The sequence below is a fragment of the Corvus brachyrhynchos genome, unplaced genomic scaffold (assembly GCF_000691975.1).
Source record: "Corvus brachyrhynchos isolate BGI_N302 unplaced genomic scaffold, ASM69197v1 scaffold139, whole genome shotgun sequence".
Taxonomy (NCBI): domain Eukaryota; kingdom Metazoa; phylum Chordata; class Aves; order Passeriformes; family Corvidae; genus Corvus; species Corvus brachyrhynchos.
The window spans coordinates 1,854,509-1,874,147 of record NW_008246062.1 but is presented as its reverse complement, the minus strand read 5'-3'; the positions used below and the strand labels follow the sequence as shown (position 1 = coordinate 1,874,147).

Genomic DNA, 19,639 nt, shown 5'->3' with positions numbered 1-19,639 from the left:
TAAGATCTGCAGCAAGAATCTTCATGTATTGATCGAGCCAGTTGAAGATACAAAGTGGTGGAAGAGTAGAAAAAAAGACTAACAGTCCTGAAGAGAAATGATAATTGAATTCTGCAGCTATGTTAGTTGATCCCAGCAATATACAAGGCTGCTACATAGAGTTTGAGAGATAAACTTTCGTGTTAGAAACGGAAAAAACAATGTGCTGTCTGCACACAGAGCAACAACAAACCTGGGAAATTTCTTCCCAAAAGCTATTTGATTCCTAGCTGGTGAATTGCAGGAAACCACATTCATCCAGACCTCACTGAATTGTTCAGTACAGCACCATGTGGGAAGTGAGGAGTTATTTTAAGGCCGCACAATCAATACAGGAAGAATACAGCAGTACACACACCAGCCAAAGAGCAACAAGAATTTTATTTATAGGGAAACTGCTCATCTAATTCTGTGAGCACTGTGTTCAGGTCTGTAGCACTTTTCATTGCCTGGCATAGCTAAAAAAAAAAAAAGGTGACTCAGGTAATATGCTAGATGGGGCTGAACAGTACATGAAGGCAGGGTAGGATTGCACATTCAGAACTATGTTAAGTGAGAGATTAGTAAGGGAAATTAAACTGTACAAAGGATGAAGGACAAATACTTACCCAGTAGTTCTTTTGCCTTAAGAATAAGATACCTGACAGCAGGACACTCTCACTCCCAGCCCATACCTAGGTCACTATACTGTGTACAGCTACTCCATCTCCTCCCACATACCCCAAAATCATGCCCCAAAAGGGAAAGGAATAAAACACCAACGGAGCATGTAGGTGGACTGCCTGAAAGGGTTAATTCCCCTGTGCTCAGGCTAGAGAGGAAAAGGGCTTGAGGAAGCTATTGCTATAGATGACTTCCTTTTCATGGTGAAGTTTGCTGACAGCTGCTTAAAAATACAACCAACACTAGCATTTTACAGTGTAGGTATTGACATTTTATTTTTTTAAAAAGGAAAAAAAGAAGAATACATCCTTTTATTGGCTGGAGGTGTGTATAAAGTTACATTTTTCAATGAATTCGTGCATTAAAGAAACAGGCTTTGAACAAGTTTCTCTAATGCACGGGATTTACAAATTCTTTCACAACCAATAATATTTTTTTTCAAAATACTTGGTAATAATATGGCATTGGGAGAGCCAGAGATCCCCTGAGATACCAGTACTGCTAGTACAGGAGGTGCCTGACCTCAGTCCCTCAGCCATGAGTACCAGGGATATCTCAGTTACTCTGCAAGGTAGAAAAGGAGGTGCTCCAAAAAGCACAATGCCGTATTCCAAGACCACCCCAGGAAAATCCAATAATATCTCAAAGCTGACAGAGAATCGGCAGTTCCCACACATCTCTAAATTAACTCATCCCAACCTTGGTATTTAGTAACAGCTTTAAGGAGTATATTTATATATAAATCTACTAAAAAAAAACAAACCCCAACAACACCATTGTAAAATTTACACAAACACACACAACTTAAGCAACACTGCGTTTCCAGCGGATCTTGACTATTAGTTGCTTGCAGTTTATATACAAAGCTGGTTAATTAGAAAGGCTGCTTCAGGAAGCCAAGCTTTCTGTCTAGGTTAGCCCCTGGTTAGAATAAGGATTTCCTATGTGTGATCTTCTAGGAGTTGGCAATATTAAAATTTTTGATTATAACACCAGGGTGCACTTGTTTGTAAACATTTTGTCTTAATATTGAATGAAAATCCAATGCATTCTTACTCTATGGACTGACATTATGGAATTCTAGGAATTCATAGGAGATATAAAATTTTGGCCAATAAAAATCCTTTAGACAAGTTAATTCCTGGTGTCGAGGTACTGACTTTAGAGCAACATCAAGCACAATTTGATCCACAGCAGAATCACAGGCAAATTTCCTCCAGGACATAGGAGTTTCCAATCCATGACAGCAAAACAATTCTAGTTTTGCATGATCCCCATTCTACAGATTGGAACACAGGTTTGAAGGGAAGCAGTTTGCCAAGGTCACAGGCAATGTCAGCAACATAGCTCAAAAAAGCTCAGACTCCTGAACACCTGATTAGTGTTGGACAACAATGCCCACTTCTCTCCTGACTCCTACAGTCCTCAATCCCCTTCTATTAAGAAAAGATTACATGATACTGCATTTGGAGGAAGGCTCACAGGGAAATGTCAAAAGCAAATGTGTCAGGGATATAAAAAAAAGGAAAAAAAATTACTAGAATATCTCAAGACAGGTAAAAAACTTCCTGTTGTTCTTGAAGCTCTTAACTTCTCCTTTTTGCCAGCGGCAGTCCTGAGTAATGAATACCTGCCAGAGCTGGGTGGCAGCTTCCTCAGACCCTCTCCTTGTGCTTCACATTAGCCAGCTTGACTGTTTCCTGCTCAGAGGCAGGTGGAGAAGGCTCATCGTGACATCCAATCATCAGCTGATAAACAATCACTCCCGCAACTGCGCCAAGGAAAGGAGCAACAACTGGAACCCACCACCAGTGGGATGGCTTACCAATCCTGGAAAATGAAAAGAAAGTGCACAAGGTAAGAACTGCTGCCTAAGCATTAGGATATTTGCACTTGGATCTGAAGCAATGCAAGATCTGACCCTCTCCAGCCATCTCCACTCACTTGGACAAGACAATGCCACGTGCACATCTGCAGAGCTTCCAAGGCAGACGTTGCCATGCACACACACACACACACACACACACACACTTTTAAGTCCCAGTGACAAGCAATTCAGAACAGCTACTTTCAGGACTTTCAAGACTGTCTCTCCACCAAGAAAGGTGAGAAGCATCTGCAGTGTCTACACTAGGCACCTTCAATTCCCTCCCACTGCTTGCAGGAAAGCAACCCTTGATAACAGGGCTCTCTTAATTGTCTCAAAAAAGAACAAACTTTTCATTTTCTACCATTAAAAAATCATGAAATGCTTGTGTTCAAGGTGCAACTGAAATTCTCATGGATGCTCCCAGATTTCCTTTTTGATAGCAAAGCTATGTCATTTGCTCTCACCACTGGAAGCTGCCCAGCTTCTACGATTTCTTAAGAAGTCAAAGAGCAGAGAGTGTCTTTTAGCAACATTTAGACAATCCAAAAATACCTCATGGCTGCCAAGACTCTTTATAGTGCCAAAGCTACCATCTATTTGGACTCTAATTTTTTTTTTTCCCTTGATGCACAAGGTTTTTATCATCAAGCACTTACCGGAACACTTCAGTGCCCCAGCCAGCAATGGCTGTGAAGAGACGAGGCCCGAAGTCCCTGGCGGGGTTGACAGCATAGCCAGAGTTGAAGCCCATGGAGGTTCCAATAACGAGGACAACAAAGCCAACTGTGAAAGCCTCCAGCCCAGTGGGGACGGGGTTGTTGTAGGGATCAACAATAGCCAAGACACAAACAATCAGGGAGGCAGTACCAATGAACTGGAGAGGGATGGGGAAGAAAAACATGAATTTCATCCAGATTAGTCTTCTAACCAAGTTATTTAACTTCTCTGGGATGTAATTCTCTTAACAGGAAGAGGTGCACCAAGTCATCCCATGACATTATCAGACCACAGCAGCCATGGGAATGAGAGTGGACCATGCTCCTCTCTTGAGATTATGGCAGCCCATAATCTCAATCAAGCTTGCACCTTTTTCCCTTCTCCCAGAAGAGCTATGAATAGCTGTTTAGGCAGACAGAAAATCTGGGAACATCATCTTCCCATGTGCCACGGCTGGGTAGAAGCTGTCCCTTTTGTTGTTGATGGCAACTTTAAGAGACAGTCACATTCAACAGCAACCACCACCCCACACCCAGCTGACCTCTGGATTGTGCCACAACCACAGTAGCAGTGTGAGAGTGAGGAAGAGCCATCATTCCTCACACTCAGGACTACGAGCAAATGGAATTCTTTTCTTTGGTGTCCTGACCAGTGTTGTATCACTTGTTAATGCCTTAGCACAAGCCTTCTGGCTTTAAGGTCCTTTCTATGGGCCAGTGAGATACCTGTGTCAACTCCAAAATACCTTTCTGGATATCTTATCTTTAAATTGCAATTCATTTTCTAACTAAAGGCGAGGCCCAGAACCACCCAAAAGATTCCTCTTCAAATGGACTTTCATCCTCCCAGCACCCTCTTACCTGGTCAAAGAAGCCGTTCACAACATTCAGATGCTCAGATGGGTAGGTGGCAAAGATACCAGCAGTGCCATTCGGTCCTAGTACACTGAGACGGTTATTGTCAAAAGCCCAGATGGCATCTAGAGGTAGGGAAGGAGAAGAAAAAAAACATTTTCTGTAGAGAAAACACTCATTTGGAAAACTTAGGCCATCAACCACCACAGTTTTTTACCAGTCAGGCTCAGAGGCAGGTGGCATTAGTCCCTGCTCCTAACAATTATTATTTGCCAGGCATCAGGAAGGAGAGCCACAAAGCAAACACTAAGGTGACTCCAACTCTCTCCCAAAGGTAACAAAATGCCTCTGGTATCAGTCTTGGTGTGAAGACATGACACAGTGATATGGATCAGCAAACAGGATTTGGGCTGTTCTTTCACTTTTCTTAGTTTCACCTTGCAAGCTTGTCTTTAGAGCAACCATCACCTTGCCAACCACTGTGTAGAAGCTGGATAACTAACTTAGGAGGGTCTGTATTCCCTTCATGATGAGTGGAGACAAAACCAGACACCTCTGAATGCAGCTTTTCCATGGGTTAGGTAGTTAATATGGGGTTAAATCCTTTCTGAAGAGGAGGCTTCAGTCCACTAACTGGAAAGGTAATTGGTGTTGAACTGTAACCACGATATTTACTGAGAGGAAGGTAGGTCTCCTTGCTTCTTCCTAAAGTGAAAAGCACCCCTGCTAGTGCTGGGGTGGCAGCTTCCTCCCTCCAGCTGGAAATAACTGTGACCCAGATGTTCCACTCAGCTACAGGGACCATCACTCCTATTGCCAGAAACAGACATTGGGAGGCAAAGTCTGAGTCCAAATGTCACACCTGATATTAAAGGAAGAGCAAGGGCCAGCACAAAGATTCAGTTCTTGCCTACTGAGCATCTCCCTACGATGATGGAAAACACACAGGAGGAACAGAGGCAGGAGGAACTGGCTTTCTCGGATGCTTTCCAAGGTATGGAATCACTCTGATAAAAGTAAAATCTGCTAAAAGTCATGTTATCAGAAAGCTAACAAGACAATGCATAAGACATCACAGTGAAGACTTCATTTTTTTTAAGCCAAGAATGAGAAATGGTTCTCGAACAGTGAACAGATATAAAATCTCCATCACTGCTAGTGTTTCATTGACTTTTCTGGAAGACCAATAGATACAAAAGGGGCCATCCAGAGGTCCAGTGGTCATTACTCAAGGGCAAAGACTTGCACTTTGACAATGTTGGTTAGCCTTCAGATTGCTTTGAGGAGGCTTGAACCCATCATCCTGAGAATGGGAAAGTCATCCCAGAAACACAGTAAGGAGGTTTCTTGGATCTCTGCTCTGCAAAAAAGTGCTCCTCTCTGATCTGGAAACCTCCCTCCCTTCAGTGAGTCACAAACACAGTAGTCTCACTTCAAAAAACACACAAAGTTTCCACACTTACCATAGTACAGACCAAAGACTATGCCAGATCCAAGGAAAGCCCCCAGGGTTTGTGCAAGAGCATAAATTGGTAGCTTGATCCAGGGCTCCCGGGCCAATAAGCACATGGCAAAAGTGACAGCTGGGTTCAGGTGTCCACCTGCGGAGAGGTGGGTGGTTAGTGTACTTTTACAGGTAGAATTTAGGTCCCAGAGTTGTGCCAAGGGACACTAGCTTCCATACCAGTGCCACACAGAAAAAGTAGGCCTACACAGCAATTGACACAAGTGAAACTCAGCCTACATGGAGCCACACGTACCTGATACCTGTCCTGCAATCAAAATGCCAAGTGTTACAGCGAAGCCAAAGGCCAGGTTGACAGTCAGGAAACCTCCATGAGTCCCTCTGCTGAGCACAATCTGTGCAACAGAGCCACAGCCGAAGAGCTAGGAGGAAAAAAAAAGAGATTGAAATTACCCTCTCTGCTTCACATCAGGGCCAGTTGCTGACAAATGCCTCCACTTACACCTTCATGTACCCTCATATTCCACTCACAACTCAAAGCCTTTACTGTTTCAATCTTTGGTCAAAGTATCCAGGCATTATCTGTAGGGATGGGAGGGAAGAAGACAGGGCACAGACAAATCTATCTCCTGGCAGGATGGACTGAAAACAGAGGCAAAATTAAAAGCAAGATGGATCTACAGAAGTCTGGAATTCTTTGTCCAAACATCTAATTTTAAGATGGCAGGTGAGAAGGATCAGCCAGATAGCATCCTGGTCTGAGGTATTCACAGTACAACTATAACACAGCAGGCTTTCTATCTTGGCAGGTCTTTCCACTATCCACCATGTAACTTAAAGAGCCCTAAACCTGACCATCTGTATGTTTGTATCCCCCACTGGCTCCACCTGAACGGACCCTTGGTGTATTATCACTTGGAGTTACCACATTGGCAGGTACTGAGAGGATCCTTAAACTAGGACAGAGATTACAGGTCACTCATGAGATGCTCAAATCTAGGGATCAAGGCTTGACTTATTTCTTCTGACCACATACCCATAACTATACCCCCACAAAGACTTTCTGCTTCCATGAACTCCATCATCCCAGAATTACTCAATTGCCACAGAGGCGGTATCCACTCCTACAGGATAAGCCACCAAATAGGCACCAAGGTAGCAGGGTTTGCTGTCTTCACTTCTTCAGCCAGCACTGGACATGCCCATTGAGCAACACACAATCCAAATCAGAGGCAAAGACAAAACACATGTAACTCATCCCCTCCTATTCCCTTGACAACTGAAGAATGGCTAACAAAGCAAAAGGTGCACTCAGCCTGCTTGGAAAGGAGCAGCCAAGTAGGCTGCAGGCTGATTCATGAGGTGGACACTCTGTACATAGGTGCCTCTTGACAAGGAACCAGGTGCCCAACACAAGGACCTTGTGTAAAAACAACAAAGGAACCTGTTGAACTCGTTGGTGAGTGAGGAACAGCCAGCACCGCTCTCTACTGGGTGCAGTCAGAACAGCTCCTTCAATGTCCTCACTGAGCTGGGAAACCATGGCAGAGGAGACTCCAAGACAAAGGCAGAAAAGATGAATTGTTTATTGGCAGCAAACAGAACCAGCTATGCCAAACCACCAAGGGAAGCATAGCTCCAACTGAGCAAATAAGTACAAGCAATGACCAGGGTGAATCTGGTTTTCCCCTTTCCCCAGACAAGCCCCAGCATGCTTTGTAGAGATTTCGGAGAGTACATGGCCATGGTGTTCACCTCTCGAAGGCCACAGCACGTCAGTCTGACCAGGGAGGGGACAAGCCCACAAAACCTGAGTTTGGTGGAGGTTAGCCCAGGTGACCCCTAGTGATGAAGGTATTTGTGTTATTCACTCTGTAAGAACTGGCAGTTCTGCAGGTGGATGGTGGTTGGCTCGTTGTCCACATACCTTTTGGTTGCAGAAACCACAGAGTAAAATTTTCCCACCTCCACCTCCCTGATCACCCACAAAGGTCTTCCCTTAAGCTGGAGGAATGCCAGGTCTGCCATTTCTCAAGAGGTTATCTCAAGAGGTCATTCCCCATCCTCCTCTCCTCCATCCTACACCTGGCAGTAGCTCTCCAGCTTTTCCTCAGAAGGGAATCTATGGGCCGTGCAAAAACACCCCAGAGCCACTCCACAGGAGCATTACAACTGCTTATCAGATGAGCCGTGAGCACTGTTTGGCTTAATTCAGCGTAACAGTAGGAAACTTAACCCTCAGCAGATAAAAAGAGTGCAGTGATACTTAGGGACAGGTTTGAACTTCAATATGCATGTGTTCAATTCCATCCTGCACCAGTGGAGTCCACTACACACAAAAATACAGTGTCATGCATGACATCCTTCCATGGCATTCGACTTTAAGGAACCATTTCAAGTTATGCTCACCCAGGCTTTTGTGGCAAGTACCTTGGTGCTACACAGTTTTGCTGTAGTAGTAGCTATTACAATTTTTAATCACACCACTTTCACTTCTACTCTTTGCAAGTTTTCCTTACAATTCCTTTTCCCAGGTCAGATGAGACCGGAGAACCCCAGCTTTCATTTTGTAGGTCTTGTTTGTCCACTGCTCACAGAGAACTGTTCAGGAACATCTAGTTTGGGTTGAAAGGCAAGGAAGGTCAAATAAAAGCAATTCAACATTTTTCCCAGTCTTTTTAAGTCCATGCAATGTCTTTCAGAGTTCTTAGGCAATATTGTACTGCTATGGTCAGGGACAGTGGTGCACACTGAAGGGGAAGATGACACCACATTCTTTTGATTTTAATAACCTGCCTTAACCAGGTTTGGTTTTGTGGTTTTGTTTTTCATTTGCATTTGTTGGCTTTTTGGTTTGCTTTTTGTTTTGTTTGGCTTTGGTTGGGGGCGGGGGGATAGGGGTGCTGTATTTTGGTTTCGTTTTTGTGTAATAAACCACTTCTGGGAGAATATCCAGCCAACAGAAACCCAGGTTAGCACCTCACATGGCAGTAGGTGCAGCAGTCAACTGTTAAACACCCATGATTCAGTAGCCAAGTTCAAAAGTGGTTTTAAAGTGCTAATAAAATGCTTGCAATAAAGCACCACTCCGATGTATTAAACATACTCTCCAAGGAATTGAGGTCAATGCACCTATTAACCAGGTTAATGGAAGTCTGCTCCCTAATTTCATCTTACTGACTCCAGCAAATCTGATGGCTTTCCCTGCCGAAAGGGAGGCTTCTTACTGCTTATGGGGTGATTCAACTCCTTGCACTGTGAAAAAGAACTAAATCCTTGTTCTGCAGGAACCGGTTCAAGAGTGGCGGGGCTGACAAACTCCAGACGGGAGAAGATCCACCCCCTGTACAAAGGGGGCCCCAGCCAGAAGCAGCAGCAAAAAACAGAAAAAGGTAGCATGCTGCAGGGGATCCTTCACACTCAGGAAACCTTGAGCTCCCTGTGCCCAGGGCATGTTTGGAGACTGAGCAGGTGGCTTTGTCTATCAAGACATAAAAACACCCTGTCTCAATGTCTGAACATATGAAAGACTAGGAGCCAGTAAGGGCTGGTAGGAATTAACCTAGGAGGATAAAAAAGTTGCAATAGCTCATGAAGAACCAAAGGCTACCGAAGGCAGCCTATTTAGGCAGACCTTGTGGAAAACAGCTTCATACGTGGGCTCAGGAGGAAGGTGGTGTTCAGAACTCCTCTGCACAAGGGATAGGTTTCTTTCCTTTCTTGCCTCTTCTTTTCTTTGCCTGTGCTTTTTTACACCTTCCAGTGCAACACAAAAGGCCGGCATGCATTTGCTCTTGGACTTCAAACAGACTGATCTCTAAACGTAGATGGGGAAGTTTTGTTGGCATAGACCTGGAGGAGTGCAATTACCTGAATTACAACTCTTCTGCCATCAAATAAACCAGGGATTAGGCAAGAAGTCTGCTGTAAATCTATCCTAATCACCCTGGGGTAGATGGGAAAGACTGGTCAGCCCTTGATGTCCTCTGGTTAGTGGGGAAGATGCTGGAAAGGCAGTCAAACCATGAGTCTGCTTTGAAGACAAGACCTGGAGATACTGATGGATGATTTTAAGTTTTGGACACACAAAGGTGCCACTCTTCACAGGGAGTAAGGCAGGGAGTAAGGCAGGGAGCAAGGCAGGGAGCAAGGCAGGGAGCAAGGCAGGGAGCAAGGGCAGCATGCAGAGATCTTCCTGAACTCCGCGGCTCATGTGGTAGGATGGCCTTCATCAGCCAAAAAGACAATGCGAGAAGCACTATCCTTTATGCTTTTCCTCAAAGCATATCTCAAACAACCAGGCTGGTCATCATTCTCAATTTGCAAAGCAAGGAGAAAGCTTAGACCCCACAGCCCAGTTTTTTGTCCAGCACAGCTGGAGGCAGCCTGGAGAGAAGCAGCAGGGAAGGGCAGCAGCAGATGGTCTGTTATGTTACAGATCTTTATGCACCACCCACTGAACCAGAGCCAAGGCAGGGCTGTGGGGCTGGAGAGATGAGAGATTCTAAAGAAAATTGTGCCCCACATACATCACGTGCTAGAAAAAATGCTGCACAAAGCTGGAGACATGAGCCTCTTTCAGCTCAGGAAACCTGAGCAACCTTCAGCAGAGGAGTTGAGCATTGGGAGGAAATTCACTCGTTCAGGTTGTTCACACATACAAGGAAGGAAAAATACCTATTCTGATGCCTCTACTATTGTTCAGATCAAGAGGTTGTACTTGTTAGAAAGACCAGTACAACTGGTGGAAGTTTGGTCACAAGATTGGGCATTCCTGGGGCAAGTTTCCTTCCCACCAACAGAAAGTCTTGTGGCCTGAACTGTCCTGTTTGAAGGAAAGAGAAATGTACTGCTCCTGGAGAGAGACAGCAAGAAGGGACAGTTTTGGACAATCAGTGAAGAGCTTCAACCTCTTCTGGTGGAATGGTTGAGGGAAAGCAGCAGCACTGCCACATCCCATGTCCCTGCACCCAGCAGCACAGACCCTTTGCAAGGAAGAATCAGCAGCATTCAACATGTTTACAGCAAGGATTTCCACTCCCTTTTACAGTCTAGCAAAGCATTAACAAAGAAAATAAATTTTAAACAAAATTAAATATACATACATAAAATAAAATCACATTTTCCAAATGTGACAAGCTGAGTTTAAGCAAACAACCCCAAATCAAACAGCAACTGCGGGAACTACTGTGCTGCCCCAGATAGTTGTGGAAAGCTACCACCTAGCCACAAAGTCAAGGCAGCACCAATTGAAAAGCAATTAGGAATTGTTTTGTTCTTTGTGCCTCTACAGCAGTGAATCACAGCGAGTTCCACTCAGAAATCAGTCATAAGCAGCACGTTACTTCTCCTGCAAATGTGAAAGACAAACAGAGCCAGCTTTGGTACTTAGAGCTAGCAGAGCAAGGCAAACAAACCGAGCCTTAAGAGAGGCACAGAGACCCACCATGGAAATCTGTCTTTAGTGGGTTGCTACAGTAATAACACAAACAGCAAGCAACTGGGAAAATGCCTTCAGCATTTGTAGTGCTTAACAATTGCCAGCAAGCAGTGCTTTCAACATAAGTATGAAGTTCAAGCCTAATGTGCCACTCAGAAAGTGAAATTTGAAGAGGGAAAACACCAATTTAAGTATCAAAGGAAAAGAATGTAGAATCAGCATTACTATTTTTGCAACAAGAGAGACACTACCCACAGACTAAATAAAAGTTGTGCAAGGTGCTCTACGCAGCAAAAGTGGCTCGCAAGTAGACAGCGACTCATCTTGGCACTCTTCAGGGCTTGGCTACCTTAGCTGGATTATTTTTATCTTAAAAAAAGAGGCACTATTCTAAGAGTCCTTTCCAGCCCAAACCATTCTATGATTCTACCTTTACAATGTGTTTAAAAAAATGAGATAAATAAAATCAAGCACTAGGTTCATTCTTACAGGCAGCAAGACTATGCAGAGGTCTACAACAGCTTTTGTCTAGAAGAGTTTGAGAGAGCTGCAGTCATTATGCAAGTGAAAAGGAGGAGGAAAGAAACTGAAGTGGTGCCAATATCCACAGTGGGACAAGTTTTACATTACACAGTGAAATTTAAAGTAAGCTGCAAACTTTAAACAGTCTGCCTCCCTTGGGGCTCAGGAAGTTGATTTCAGTGTGAACAATATCATACCTTAAATCCGTCCCTGGTAAGTGTTCCGTTCAAACATATTTGTGTTTAGTCAACACCATCTCCCATGAAGAAAATTTCATGGATTCAGATCTTTCCTCAGGCATTTTACTATGTGAAGCCCATAACAGATATTTACTGGAGTACAATACATCTAAATGTACACACGCACAGCTCAACCTGCTGGCAGGGTGGGCAGCAGGGACTTTTGCAAGGCACAAAATGACAATTTCTCTCCTGGGAGAGAATCCAATTCAAACAATTGTCCAGGCCAGCTGAAAGGGGAAGGAATTTGCCTTCAAGACCCTTTCTATTTCACATAGGTGATATAATAAAAAGACGAAAAGGAATCAGGGTGGCAGTAAAGAAAAAACTGCAAGTTTCCCTTCATTAAGAAGAATACATTGAGACAGCATGAAGCTGGAAAGGGATTGAATAGATTGGGTATTTCAAGCTTGCAGTCCCGGAACCCATTTCCCTCTTGTGTAGCTGGTTTTGGACTTCTGACCATGCAAGAGCATTCACTGAGTTTGGGACTTCCTCTTTTCTCCCACAAGCCCACCCCACGTCCTCCCACATGGACACAGAATGCCCACAGCACTCTACCCACTGCAGAGTTGCTGCAGGAGATCCTAAGGAAGTTTGCAAGTACTACAAGATGGAGTTGAGTGTGCCACTAAAACCAGTTCAGGAACTCCTGAACACGGTGAGGGCTCTGCCTGTAAAATTAAGACACACACACACTAAAACAGAGCAGGTTTGACACTCCTGAGGACAAGGTATGTGCTGCCCACTTCAGCCAATGCAGCATCCAGCATGGCTGATGGGTGCCCATTACGACTGTCATTTTGGAGGCTGCTTATGATTTTGGACCATACCCTTCCTCAAGCTCTGAGCAGATCCCAATTCCTCTCTGCCTGGAGAGGCAAGGCTGTAAGAAAAAGTAGTTGCTGTTGTGCCAACTGTTACAGTCAGAGAATGGACTAATGGGGTTTGGATCGTGAGCCTTTCTGAAAGCTCAGATCCACGTGGCTAAAGGCTTGTCTTGTTTCTCAGCAATATTAACTTCACTATCAGGAGGCATTAATCCACCTTACAAGATTTACCTTGTTTCAATCCTGAGACTAACAGCAGCAACTTCAGTGATTCACGGACAGCAATCTTCTAACTGTTAATCGTTTTCCTATCGCCTTCTACCCACCTTAATTCCAAACAACCCTTCCTGGAAAAATCAACAGGACTTGTTTGCAAATCACCAAAGCTGGGTCGCTCTGACAATAAAGCCATTGCACTGTGCAAAGCTGCTTTCTTTTAAGAGTGGTAGCATTTTACACAGTCTTAGCAGAGTCCCCTAAGCTGCTGTACAAGATTCAGAAATCCTCTCTTCATCATCATCAAAAAAAAAAAAATCTCATTTATTAAAGCATAAAATTGTGTCAGTCTTTTTGTGGTGTTCCCCAGGTAGACATGCAAGTTCATGAAGCCTTCCTCTGCCTCCAACTCCACCAACCATTAGATTTCTCTCCAAAAAGTTCAGTTATGAGTTACAAAGAGGTGAAAACCCACAGTCACCCCACTGAAACCTCCAGGATTGCTCTGGATTTACACCATCTCAAAGGAACTTGAACCTGCAGATATTCACTGTGCAAACACCAACTCATTTCTGCCTCAAGTATCTATGCACCAAACCCGTGGCCAGCTGGGCAGTCCTGTGTTTTCAGATGCAGATGCTCTAAGCTAGATATCCCTGTCACAGTTTTTCTACACCAGTATTTACTCCCCACAGCTCATACACAGCTGTCCTAGCTGTTCACATCTGCTTTAACTTCAAAGCAAGTTCCAGCCGCTCAAAACATTTGCAATCTAAGGCACTCAGACACACATTTATCCCCTATATTCCACCCCTTTGGAAACTGAGCACTGAAACAGGCAGGAGAGTTTTATCTACTTTGACCACTGAAAAACACACTGACTGATAGCGAGCACCAGGTCTCAGCTGGCTGTCAGCACGAGCTACCACGGTATCGTGCAGCCCCCCTGACAAACCCTGGAGAATCAACGGCTGACAGCAAAAGGACACTGCAACAATTTAAATTCTAGCTACTTCTTTGTTATGGGATGCACAGGAAAAGCAAAGTGAGGTGGAAAAAAAAAGCTCTCATTTCCTCGGGTGATAACACTTGCAGTACTTCAGAGCCAGGAAAATACTCCAGGGCAGACAGAAAGGAAGTTTTGTATGATCTCTAGCAAAACACTTACTGCTTACACAGAGATGATTTGGTCCCTGCACTTCACAGATACACAGAATCTCCCATACACCCAACAAGCTCTTCAGAACCCACTCTTTGCGAGAAACCCCAACATCCACCCTTAAGAAATCTGCATGAATATTTTTTCCTGTGCACAGGGACTGTCCTCTAGACCCATTGCAGAAGGCTGCACCAGATCTGGGCTCATTCCCAACGCAAACCCTGGCAGCAACACAGTCCTTTCACCAGGACAATTTCCCCCGAACCCATGGGTTAGAGAGCATCCCCACACCACAGCCCCCAACTCACCACCAGGATCAGTGTCCCCAGGCACTCAGCCAGTGCTTGCCGCACTAATTTGTTTCTGATCCTCAGGTGCTCCTCAATGGTAGAAAGAATGTCCTTTTGCCGCCCCATCGCAGTAGAGGTGCTCCTCAAGAGGTGTCAGGAAAAAGCTGCAGCTGACAAAGCCTCAGCAAAGTTTCTTCTCCAGCACAGCTGCCTTTGCTTATAAATAAGTTCATCGATGCCTGACACACCTCCTGGGTAACCACACCCCTTCCACCCGCTCTTCAAACCCAACTTTTTTTTTTCCTGCTTTTCAGCATGAGACAGCGTAGGTGTTTTTTTTCATTTTCCTTATTGCTTGCATAGGTGAGCAAAAGATTCAGGAGCTTCATAAGAAGAAGGAATTAAATGTGCCCTGCTGAAGCCACTGCTGTTTTTATCACCACCTAAAAAACAGGGCCATATCTGCCCTTCTCCAGCTTCAGCTAAGTGCATAGATTGAGCAGTGCCTTACCCATTTGTGTGAGCATTCAGATTTCCTTCCCTCCCAAGCTCTTGCAGGGTGGCAAAGTGATGTGTGCTCCTGTGCTAATTCAGAGGCTGTAGGTGCTTTGACAGCAAAACTGGGAGGCAGAAGGGTTTGAACCCCTACAGCTGAGTCCAAGGCTCCTCTGAGCTCCAGCAGCTGCCCAGCTGAAGCTGGTACCACGAACAAGACCAAACCTCTTTCCATGGAAATCTACATTCAGGTCCAAACTCTTTTATGTCATTACAGTTGTCTCACCCTCACAGAGCTTTGGGAGAGCCCTTGCAGCCCAGTCCCCCTGAAAGCTGTAAAGAAAACACATGAGACCCCCCGTGCAGAGGCAATCCCCATCACAGAACCTCAGTGAGGAGCCCACAGACTTACTGAGCCACAAAGGGAACAAACCTTGCTGTCTTTTCATCATTAGTATCATCCTGTATCACTCTGGGACTATTCCACAAGATGTCCTGGATGAAAACAGTCCCAGTCTGTACCATCTGAGGTGAAGACTGCTAACAGGACATGTGCAACTCATGGCATCTGGTTTTTGTTAAGTGAGTAGTAAAAATTCCCTGGGTTCCTTGACTCACCAGGGCTTGATGCAGAGCAGCAGGGCTGAATTTGCAGGACTGAAAGGGACCCCTTTCCTTGATTTGTTCCCCCGCCTTCTCTGCAAAGCCACAGATGCCCAGCTTTTCCTCTTCCCCTTATTTAACCATCAACTTTCCTGTGGAAAAACCAGAGCTTTTTAGTACGGTGGTGAATGGGCCTTTATTTTGTACAGAAACTGCAGCCAACATGAGAAGCAGTCAGGAATGTGGCTAAGAAAGCAGTAACGTGTGAGGAATCAAATACAGGGAAACACTCAAGTCCAAACATAATTACAGGGGCAGGAAACTTTATTTTGTGCTCAAGCCCAGTGCAGGACTGCCAGCATCAATGGGGTCCTCTGAGCTACAGCAAGTGCTCCATCAGCCCCATGCCTGCTTGCTGTGGCTGGGGTTTGCAAACCAGTGCTCAGGATGCCCATTTTCAACCTTCTCTCCATATCTCTCCCCTCACATCTTGCAGTGCATCACCAGAGCCATGGAGGCTCCTCACTTCCTCCTGCACTCCCCTCTCCTTTATATTCTTCCCTGTCCTTTCACCCTGTTGCTCTGTCAAAGCTATCACAGCCAGAAATTAGGTTGTGTGTTGGATTTTTTACCCTTTTGGCAGTTCCCAAGCTAAAACAGGTGGCCACCAATGTGTAGACTGTGTTCCGTGGGTTAGTTTTATTGAGATTTATTTAGGCTAGTTCCCATTCCTTCCCAGGTGGTGAGAACAGAGATGTCAGACCAGAGAGAAAGGTGAGATGCAAAAAGCATGGAGGGTTGTGATTTTCTCCAAGCAGGTAGGAACATTTCTCCTGTCTGTGGCATCTGAGGCCCTCTGTTACAAGTTGAGGATACAGGCATTTCCTCAAAACTGGTAAAGGGAAAGGAGATGTCGAGGTTCCAAGGTTGATGATATGTCTTGGCTTTGGCTGGAATAATTAATTTCTTTCTTACTAGTGATTTGGATTTAGTATGAGAATAATGTTGATAACCCACTGATGTTTCAGTTGTTGCTCAGCAGTGCTTACCCTAAATATCAAGGACTGCTCAGTTTCCCATGCTCTGCCAGTGAGCAGGAGGGAGCATGGCCAAAAGAACTGACCCAAACTGCCCAAAGGGTTATTCCATACCATAGAACATCATGCCCCGTGCATAAACTGGGGGGAATTCACCAGCAGCAGGTGATCACTGCTGGGAAACAGTCTGGGCATCTGTCAGTGGCTGGTGAGCAATTGTGTTGTTTATCACATGCCCTTCTTGGGTTTTATTGTCTATCTTTCTCTTTTTCATTGTCATTAGTATTACTAGTAGTAGTATATTTTATTTTGTTTCAATTATTAAACTATTCTTATCTCAACTCACAAGTTTTACATTTTTTTACTATTGTCTTCCCTGTTGGAGGTGAGCAGGGGGCAGTGCGTGGTACTTAGTTGCTGGCTGGGGTTGAACCACGACATGGTAAAAGATGGTGATAAGACCAGCATCAAAGCTGGTGCTTGGGGAAGTCTAGACAGAGGCAAGCCTGAGGAGCTGGGGTGGGGTGGGTGCCCTGACACCAGCTCTTTGCCTGAGTCACTGCCTGACCCCAAGCAAATCCTTCACCTTTCCACACCCCAGCTTCTCTGTCAGTAAATTGGAGAGTGATACCAGATTCCCTTCTTGGGGCATTGTGAGGGTGAATCAGTGCAGCCCAAGATCCAGTGACTTAAAATGAGCAATAGGGACTTATGAAATTGCTTTCCCAACAGGCAGCCATGTTATTATCTAGGAAGGAGCTTGGGGAAAGGACAGTGATGCAACGCTAGAAGAAGCGGGACATCCTTTCAGAAGCAATAACTAATCACAGTGTGGGCAAGGGCTGAAAGATCCCAGTGCTGGAGCTTCTCTGTTCCAATACAGGAATTGCCATGCCACATCAATCCACTGGACTTAGGAACACATGATCTAAGCACAAATCAATTAAAGATGTGCTTGAGCAGCAATAGATTTCCAAGCAAGCCCATCTCCTGCAATAACTGGTGCACAGGGTACTTGTACCCATTGTGGTGGTTACAATAAATCTGCAGGATGGTAGAAGTAAACAAGGTAGGATGTAGCAGTTAAGAATAATGAGACAGGACCTCAGAGCTGCTGGGCTCTCCTAGAGTTGGGTGGACATGGAAAGATGTCCATGCCTTTAGGGTTGCCTTGCATGAACATCCAAAGAAGTTCTTTCACAGCACAAAGCCTCAACAAAAGGAAATTTCCAGAACTCTGTCACAAAGAACTCGTGCTTGACTTCCTGATGGTTGTGTCAATCAAAGCATGATTCAAATATCAGGTATTAAGGTACTTAGAACGAATTACTCCTATCAATCTGTACAGTGACAAAAATCAAGGCAATGAAACACTCCAGTTTATGGAATCTACTGGTTGCCTAGAGGAAACTCCAAGAGAAAAGGAAATTCAACTCAGCAGGGAAGTCAGAGACAACATTGTTATGTTGTGCTCCTGCCATAAACCTCAACCTTTTCTTCCAGTATCTTCTGGGACCAACAAATACAGCCGTACCTTGGAATTATCCAGAATTGGAACCTATGCCTTTTGATCCTGGTCCAACAGGATCACTTCTCTGTGACGTTTGTCACTTTCTCATTCCCTTCCTTTCTCTCCAGCAGAACCGTGCAATGTGCCACAAGAAACTCACTGTGTGCTTGGGTTGTTATTTCTAGACATGATCCAAAACTAACACCCAGGTTCCAAGTGTGCTGTTTGTGTTTCAACCTTGCCGCTTGGCTCTGTCCCTCATAGCTCCATACCAGGGGAAAGATACAGGTGAAATTGTAAAGGAAGAACTAATTCCCGTCTGCTCCCATTCAGCTGTTTTCCTACTGGCTATAGTGGCACAAAATAAATTCAGACTCATAAACTCCTTGGCTTCTGCAGAGTCCTGAATCACCCCCCAGCAATGCAATTTCTCCTATTAAAATCCAAGTTTAACAAGGTAACAAGACTTTTTCTTAAGTAAATGAATGGATAAACCCGGACTGGTGGGTTCCACAGCTTGTCCAAGCCAAATTTATTCACTCATCCCACGAGGGATGGTGCAATCCAATAGGGAGAAAAGTGTGAATCACTGAACTCTGTAATGAGTCACTCATTGCATTGATGGCAGGGTCACCTGGTGCAAAAGCCGTTATGCCAAGAGAGGTCACTGTGTCAAGGCATGGCAGGATTCATCCTTGTGAAATCTCCCTTTGGAAGATACCTGGGACCATCTCCTTCCCGTGATCTACTTGACAGAGCAGTATGGTGACATGTTCATTAGATTTCATTAAAAATAAAAATTATAGCTTGCCTAGCAAGGCCGGGTAGGAAGTGAGTGGGAAGTTTATAAGCTTTCTAAGCCATTCTAGCTGGAGGGTTAAGCACAGAGATTTCAACATCCTGCCTTGAATCTCCAGATTTGCAGAGCCAGGTGTTTTTTTCACATCTGGGTCTGCTTAGCCCTCCAAGTTGAGTTAGAAAAATGAAGAAATTCCTCCAGGAAAGAATGATAACCTACACAGCAGAGTTGTTTATGACACCTGGTTTTGGAGACACTTAAGATGAAACTGCAATCCTGATTTAGGTTCCTGAGACCCGGCAAACTGGGTTTGGACTTGAATTACTATATAGTAATGAGAATAATATTTTAAATTCCATTAAATAGCTCTTCATGAAGTCCACTAATTGGGACCAAGGGAAGGAAAGGGTGTCCTGAGATGAGTCTATGCCTCATATCCTTCAGCAGTATCTCACAGGTATGGATCCCCCAGAGCTATATTGGACATGGACCTACAACCCATGCCACTGGAGATTCCTTGTCATGACTAGTTCCCTCCTCACCCTGAAGCTTGTGCTAATTTACAGGAATAAACAACGTACATCACATGCCATTCCTGCCATTTTCCACTCTCAGTGGTTGCATGCCAGAATAACTACTCCACACTGGAAAAGCATCAATTGCTCCAGAAGAAAGCTTTTTAATAACACATCTGAAGGGAAAGCTATTACAAACAGCCCTCCTGAAACAGGGTTTCTCTCATAAACTTCTCAGGGCTTCTCTCATAAACTGCTCTGTGTAGACAGTCATTCTTCTGAGAGCTGCAGAGCCAGTCCTGACTTGGAGGCACTGCTGCTGTTGTGCCCACAGCAGGAGAGTTCAAAGACCCCGAAGGCAGAAGGCCCAGAAATG

At 44.7% G+C, this 19,639-nt stretch overlaps 1 protein-coding gene across 1 annotated transcript; it reads right to left on the bottom strand.

The window, feature by feature from the left end:
* Positions 1-950: 950 nt before the first annotated feature.
* AQP3 (aquaporin 3 (Gill blood group)) lies at positions 951-14,509 on the bottom strand. Its single transcript, XM_008643016.2, has 6 exons — positions 14,323-14,509; positions 5,904-6,030; positions 5,607-5,744; positions 4,150-4,268; positions 3,229-3,446; positions 951-2,532 (listed from the first exon to the last, which is right to left on the bottom strand). Exons 1-6 carry the CDS (start codon positions 14,428-14,430, stop codon positions 2,358-2,360), a joined length of 885 nt encoding a protein of 294 aa, XP_008641238.1. The 5' UTR covers positions 14,431-14,509; the 3' UTR covers positions 951-2,357.
* Positions 14,510-19,639: the final 5,130 nt, after the last annotated feature.